The sequence below is a fragment of the Cariama cristata genome, unplaced genomic scaffold (genome assembly GCF_000690535.1).
Source record: "Cariama cristata isolate BGI_N322 unplaced genomic scaffold, ASM69053v1 scaffold11806, whole genome shotgun sequence".
Taxonomy (NCBI): domain Eukaryota; kingdom Metazoa; phylum Chordata; class Aves; order Cariamiformes; family Cariamidae; genus Cariama; species Cariama cristata.
Window position 1 is genome coordinate 51,054 of NW_009622746.1, and position 7,862 is coordinate 58,915.

Consider the following 7,862-nt stretch of genomic DNA (forward strand, 5'->3'; position numbering starts at 1 on the left):
ATCAACTAGTTGTACTAGTTGGCTACAACTACTGCCTGCAGAGCTGTTGCACATTTAGAGCGCTCTCTGTTCAAGGTTTGCTGATATACATCCCTGTCGTGGCTGCCAAGTAGTTTTGTGTAGTTAATCCAGTTACCGAAAGTGGAGTTGATCAGGTTGCCTCATTAATTTCTAACCTGCCTATAGTTACAGTCTCTGAGAAAGATGAATTAAATCCCTTTGTAGTTTACTTGGAGGACTGAGGGCTAAGAGGAAAAAAAGAGGCGTACGGTGCCTAGCTGGAAAAAACCTATCTTGAGGAACACGCACCTTGCCTCTGATATGTACAGAAGCATAATTCCCATGAGAAATATCAGAAAGTTGAAATAATACAAAACCATTTTAAATTGCACATAAAAGTCCCTGAAAATGACAAGTTGACAACTTGAAACAATTTTGAGATCCTTCCTGCCAACTCTCATTTCTCTCTTGCTTCTTCATTTGAAGACAGCTTCTCGCCCACAAATGCCTTCAAAAGGTTCTTGGCAGATTGAGCATCCCAGAGCACAGAAGTTTTGTCTTTACCTTCACTTTGTCTCAGCACAAAATAGCTGCCTTTCACCTCTGGTTTAAGAGTAAAAAGGTTTAAAGACTACCTCAGTATTCCTTGCACATGCAAATCTGCCTCTGAAACACAAGCAGAAACACAAAATCTTGGTTTAGTGCTCTTCTTGAAGTGTGACAGAGAGCTGGAGGATATGAGGGTTTGAAATCAGCAGCCCCAAATTAAGCTGTGGGTGTTCCTCGTCGTGAGATGCCTGTAGGAGAAGTAAGTGATATGTATATTCATATCCACGTATAGGAGAGACTAAGCAATCCCTCTGTGCTTCTGGCAAACTCCTGCCCGACAGATGCGTTAGATTCGCACAAGTCAGGTGTCGGAAGGAAACCTGTGGCATGGAGGCCATATGTATTTATGGACAAAACTCCAAAAGTCTTTCTAGTTTGACGTTATACTAAACTATAACTCTAGTTTGAGTTATGCTAAAGGTTATCTTCAGAGCCAGTGCGAACATGAGGCATTGCCAGGTATGCTGCTTTTTGGCACTGTAGGGCTTTCCAGACAAATACTCTCTGCTGCTCTCTTAGTGATACTATTTATTTGCGTATTAACTTGATTCCACTTACTGCCCCCAAAGATGTGCGTAGGATCTTCCACATCAGTTCTAGCATCGCTAACAAATTCTTGTCCTTAGGTACTTAGGAGCAGCCACTGATTACATTCTCAACTCCCCACAGAGAGAGAAAAATGAATGGTTTTTACACATTTTTTGCGGATTACAAAATAAAAAGAGTCATTCTCAGAAGAGCATACGCAGTGTATTTGCTGCTATTTCAACGAAAGGATTTAGGTTTCTAAGTACTTAAGTAACGGTTCAGAGCATAACATAGCTGTTCAAGTCACTTTGCAGCATCTGGAAACGCTGTTCCTCCTGATTCTAATCAGTGATTATTGCAAACGGTCTTTGCGCTTTCAGATGTGGTGGTACAGTGGTGTACACAAGGAGACCTACTTGCAGTAGCAGGCATGGAGAAGCAAAGCCAGCTGGTTGACCTTGGCAACGGTTCCCTGTTGAAAAGCGCACTTGTCAAGTTCTACAACGTGCGCGGAGAACACATCTACACTCTGGAGACACCTGTGCAGGTAGGCGGGGGTTTTTAAAGTCAGTTCTCAATGCTGCACTGACATATTTTTCCCACATTAGCTCATTGGTATAGACCTGCAATGTGAAAACAGTTGCCAAACATCCTGTACACATTCTAAAATACGCTCTAGATAAAAAGGCATTATTAACAATTATTGTTTGCATTAAGGTAGACATCCAAGAGTGCACCTGATTCTAAGGGCCACTGTGCTAGGTATTGTGCAAATATATAATGAGAAACAGTCTGTTTCCCAAAATTGTTGGGCCATGAACAGACAAGATAAAAAAAGGAAATTCTCTTGTTCTACGGATAAGTGAATTGAGGAGAAAAATCTAGGTAACTTGCTTGATGTCGTAGCAGAGCCAAGAGCTGGACAAAAATATTCCAAGTCCAGTATCATAACTACAAGATTATTCTCTCTTTGTTACTGCTGTAATTTGCTAATGTACAGTCGGTTGATCTGATGCAATATTATAGTTTTTATGGCATCAAATGGAGAAGGATGAATCAGAAAGTTTTGTTTCTGTTCCCACCTTCTGTGCAGACTTTCACTGTAACCTCAGTCATGTTAGTTGACAAGTAAATGTCAACACATGGTCTGTGTGCTGCTTAGGAGCACAACGTGCTTCATAGGTCTTCGCTGATATTTCAGAACCCAGCTGAATGTATTTCTACAGTTTATTTCATTTTCTGCAGAATAGGAATGACTCCGTTCTGATTTCTGACTGTTACTAGTGAAACTTGATTAATTTACAATAGCTTTGAAACCTAAAAGTGAAGGAAAATGCTATAGATGTATTTACTTAAATATGTTTAATGACGATACCATTTATTATCATTTTTTTTTCAGTACCCTGATCTGGGATGGATACAAAAGGATGACATAGTAACCCAGCTGCTAAGCTTTTGTGTTTGCTTATATTTAGCATTAACCTGTGCTTACTAACATTAGCACTCTAATTTAGATAGAATTCTTTAGTTTTGTAATGTATAAAATAATTATCTTTAAAGCCAACCTAAATACGTACAGCGATGTCTAATGCTCATTTAGATACCTAAAGGACTTACCCATACACACAGCTTTATTGTCTTAAACATTGCCCTTTCAGCAAAGTAGCACAGCCCTTTCCTCTCTGGATCGATTCTGGACAAAACATCTTTATACCAATGTTGCTTATTCCCGGACCAAGTAAAAAGCAAACCTCACCAGAATACGGTATGTTCCCATTAGGTTTTGGACCAGCGTAACGCTCTGATGTCAAGCGGTGACATCACATTGCGGTTTGAGCCTCGGAACTGATGGGGTCAGGGTGCCTTAAGGTGTGCGCGTGTGCAGGCGCTTCTCTTACTGCTTTGTTCCCAGTAACCTCAAATTCTCCTTCATTTAAATACCTGCATCTCCTCTAGTTCTCCCTATATTGCTTCAACTTCTTTTTGTATTTTCAGCTCTTCTCCTTTCTCCTCTACTTAATCAGCTGGGAGAAAGCACATGTTGTGGCTGATGGGAGGGCTCATTATTCTGCCATTAGACGAGTACTTATGGGGCAGCTGCCAGGTCATACAGAAGAGAGAACTGCCAAGCTCATGCTGCAGTATTTCTCGTAGTGAAAATACTAACATGAGCCTCTCTGCTCCTTCCAGCTGCTCATTTTCACTGAAATTGCAGCATTTTAATATCATGGAGATTTCTTCCCCCCCATTGCCAACTTCAGCTGAAAGGCCAACAGCTTCAGACGTTGTAAGCCAGGTTGGAAGTGAAGGACGGGGGGATCGGGGCGCTGGCAACCGCCACTGAATAGCACAGTCGTGGAGTCTCATTGCCTTGGGAAACCGGGATAAACATAACATTCAACGGATATATTCATGTTTATTAAAAAACTGTGTGCATAAACCTGCCTAAAATTAGAGCCACTCCTCTTATTAGTCAGTGTTTATTCTCTTTGTTTAGGGCATTTAAATTCATATTTACTCAGCTGCAGGAGGAGGTGAGGGCTCTTTCAGAAGCACACCTGTATCTGCTCATGTGGGCTTTATGCTTCTATGTAGTTGAGGGCTGGTCTAGCGGTATTACCAGCTACGTGACAGGTGTGCTAGGACATTGCTAAGTCTTTGGGTTACTAACAAAACCAGATAAAAAATGCTGTTTCAAAAGAAATGCTAGTAACTTTTGTTATTCTGTGCCTCTGCTCCAAAGATGTATAAGCAAAAATGACAGAGTGGTCCCAGTAATTTGTCTGATGACAAATTCATCAGAGGAAATTAATTCGTTTTCTGTACCATGACAGTCAGCCCTGTAATGGGATTTTATGAAATTCATCACTGGTTATTGAAGAAAAGAATTGCAGAAAAGAAAAGAATTTCCTCATCTCAGACTCTTCTGCTGAAACTGTGTCTTCGTAAGCAAGCAAATGTGTGACTGGAAAAGCACTTTTTTTCTGAATGGGCGTTGTTCTGAATATAAAGGTCAAAAAAAGTAAAGCAGCCACAAACATAGAAAATAGTGGATTACAGGTGCAACACTGATTTTTCCTTGTGGCCCTCTGTCCCAATTCTTTGATAAAGCAGACAACTGAAAATTTTATCAGTAAAATACACTGAACTGTTTTTGTTTCTGCTGTTTGTCTATCCTGTCTTTGGTAGGATATTCAGGGAACAAGAGATTTTATTGTTATAACAAAATTCGGTCTAAAACTGACGTAGGATTTATATGCAACTTGGCTGGAATGTTACCTGGCATAAAGTCACGGCAAACCCCAAGGCAGAGTAGATATGGTGCTCATGAATCCCTTCAAGGTGTTTTATGTGCCACCTTCTCCTCTACCTTTAATACCGTTTTGGCATCCTCTCTCTCATTTGATTCACTCTCTTGAGCTCTTACCTTCAGTGTAGGATTATAGAGTTCATAAACCTAGTTTGCTGACTGTAAAAGCCTAGCTAGGGAGATCACACTTGTTTAGAGGTATCCAAATGAACGCAGTAGCTTTGCATGAAAAATAACATTCATAACCAGCGTGGTAGAGTTAGCATAGTGTAACAGTCTCTTGTGTTCCCTGCTCGGGGGCTTCAGCCTGCCACCCTGACGTGCCGCAAGGATATATTTGCAGAATATAGTGGAAAGAGATGAAAAAACATCAGTAAGCGTTGGGCAAATATTTCACTTTTGCTACACAGAATGAAACTGTTTTGAACCTTGAAAGAACGATGAAAAAATTTTCAGAAGGGACTTCAGAAAGTCACCGCAGACTTTTATCTCGTTGGAAGCAGTTCTGTGAAAACTGGGTCCATACTGCGACTCCAAAGAGTCAATTCTGGTGATTTTATACAAGGAACATATCTTAGAGGCTGTTGATCAGCTGGTAACTATTCAAAAATATACTACCAGTTTCTGTAAAACTTAGGTCATACTACACTCGCTGTTGTGTACATGAACACCAACCTGATGTACCAAAAATACGCCCAGTTCTTTTAGCTGGCAGTTTTTTCAGGGTCTTGCTTTTTCAACATTTAAAAATGTGATTACAACAGCAGGCTGCCCTGCTGGTCATAATGTTTTTCTTGGAAGAATGTTACTTTCTTACGTTGTTCGTTAAATCCTCACAACCTTTCCCTGGCATTAAGCAGGGATGGGAATAATCAGCTCGTTCAAGACTATTTTACAGTCTTGCTAAAATTGTTTACTGGAAATGCTGCAACCCAGTTCTGTCACTTCAGAATTTCTCATCTGATGTGCAGACAGGTCCGTATTATATCAACTCCCCGTACCTGCTGTCCCTTCGGAGCGGATACAGCTGCTTCCTATCTTCCCATTTGAACTTTAAACAGAGGAGTCTCCTACAGGATCGCTTCAAAATTGCCTAACTGCCACCTGAACGAACCTGTGAAATTTTTCTGTCTAATGGTTTAAAGTTGTGGCTTATATTTTGATTCCTTCTTTGCTTTTCGTAATTTCCTTTTTTACATGTCCTAGAGAGGACCAGGGGAACAAGAACGTGGATTTAGAAAACCTGATGCTGATCTCATCTATACACCTGTAATTCTACAGTAAATTTACATTAGCTTATGATTTTGTACCACTGTGTAACTGGTGTAAGAACAGATTAAACCTCAAGTGCAATGAAGAAGGAGGATAAGTGTGAACTGAGCCCGGCACATTCCAGAATCAGTTATATAGGCAATAAGATTAGGTGCAGTAAAACTGTAATCGCATTTTTATCAGTGTAATCTTTTTAAACCCTAATTCAAAGTGGTGTACCAAAGGCTAAATCTTTATGGGAGAGCTTTCCAGGAGTCTTTGAGAAGAAGACCCACTTGCTCTAACCCTGCTGCTGTCAGTAGCAGCCTTCACAGCATTCCTTGGGCTGCTCCGCTGCTGGAAGTGTCCCGGCATCTGATAGATTTAAGATGATGTGATTCCGCAGAAACCTAGTAGTTGTCTAAAAGCTATTTTACTAAGGCCTGAGAAGGAGGGTGCAATTTTAGGTTAAATTCAGATCAAAAGGCTTTGAGAGAAGAGGCTGCCTTTTATGTTTCCCAGCTAGGCTGACCTTGCTTGCTTTGTCTTCATTTATTTCACACAGCGTGTTCAGGTTTGCTGCTTCTGAATTAACGTTGCCTTTCATTCATATCGTCTGAAATTAATCCTATTTAGTTGCTATTGGATGACAACAAAGCTTCAAGGAGAGTTTATTTTCTTGGAGAAAGAGGAACAAGAGCAACAGTTTAGAACTTAGCTGGTGAAACATTCTTTGGGATATCAGTAAGGACCTTGATATTTTCCATGTAGGCCATAAGATCGTCTCTGACTGCTGCAGAAGTGGATTGTGATCAGGACTGGAAAATGGAGACACTTGTCTAAGCCAAGAGTCATTCTGCTAAAATGGAATCTCATTGTTGTACTGAAATCTTAAAAAAAAAAAATTACTGTAGAAGCAGAGAGGATATAAGAAACATCTGCAAATCAAATAAGAGTTTGCTACACGAAAAAATCATATAAGGCCACAGCAGTGTAATTTCTTACCACATCATAGTCTTTACCTTCCAGCTTCTCTCTGAGAAAAGCAGAGGGAAAAATGCGTGTCTCCACATCAGCAGCCTGAAGTGAGAGCAAGCAGGCAACACACGTCAAGAGTTTTACTTCTACGTACCGTTCCCTGGATACTATTTTGCAGTTGGGGTCTTTCTGCTGAGAAAAATCCCACTTGCTGCTGGGCTTTCTGCCCTGGAATACCATTTTTACTTCGTTACCAGTGGGATGCCCAGTGCCAGCAGACAAGGGCTTAGTGCAAGGAGCAAGCAGGCCCCATGGCTCAGGATTTCTGAGCTCAAGGCAGGCACCAAGAATCAACTCGAACAGGGTGCTTTTTAGTGACTGAACTGCATACAAGCGATGAAAGGTATATAAATTATGTTGGCTCCTGTAAGAGAGACCCATCAGTGACATAAGAAGCAACCGCAGAGCTTGAGCAGGAATATCCGTTCCCACGTGCTTTTCTAAGGGCAGTCGACATCCCAGCTGGGGGTACAGATTGGAGTAGATGTAGCTGACTTTCAAGCCCACTCTGAAAAAAAAATAACGGCAAAAGAGCTCCTTGTTGGCCACTTTTTGAGATGTGTTTTCAGTCAATATTTCTTCTGATAAAATATCTTTTTTTTTTTCCTTTAACCAATCATTTCTAATATATGATTGTCATAGAGCTGAATCCTATCTATGTGTAGAAGGTCAGGGGGTTTTCCATGATTTTTTTGTTTTCCTTTTTTTCTACACGTTTGTATTTAAACCCTGGAATTCATTCAGGTATTTACAGTTTGTGGTGAGATTTTTCAAAACCTGATGGGATTTTTATATGCAAAGTGAGATTAGAAATTCTCATTAGATGTTACATTTGTAGCTGCATTTCCTTGTTCCTAGCAGAAAAGGAAAGCGTGCAAACATGGAAAATAAAATTCTTCTGTGCTAGAATCTGTGTGTTCATTTTCTAGCAGGGGCAATATGGGTATCAACAACTTTTTTCCTTCCTTTTTTTGCTAAGACAAGGTAAATAAGTGGCTGCTTTGTGAGGAGCAATATTTTTGCGTTAGATGTTGGAGTTCAATTGTTTTTTTCTCAGCAGAGTTTGGAAGGAAAAGCTGTGGCCGGCTCATAACTGACTGCAGTAATTGATTCATATCCCTTGTCC

General features: G+C 40.5%; 1 protein-coding gene across 1 annotated transcript in view; it reads left to right on the forward strand.

The window, feature by feature from the left end:
• The window catches only part of LOC104163447 (tubby-related protein 4-like), a gene marked incomplete at its 3' end in the record, with an annotated part of 53,967 nt that overhangs the window by 37,773 nt on the left and 8,332 nt on the right, over nt 1–7,862 (forward strand). Inside the window, exon 6 of the mRNA XM_009702459.1 lies at nt 1,518–1,684. Within this exon, the coding sequence (XP_009700761.1) occupies nt 1,518–1,684 (167 nt within the window). The remainder of the gene's footprint in view (nt 1–1,517; nt 1,685–7,862) is intronic.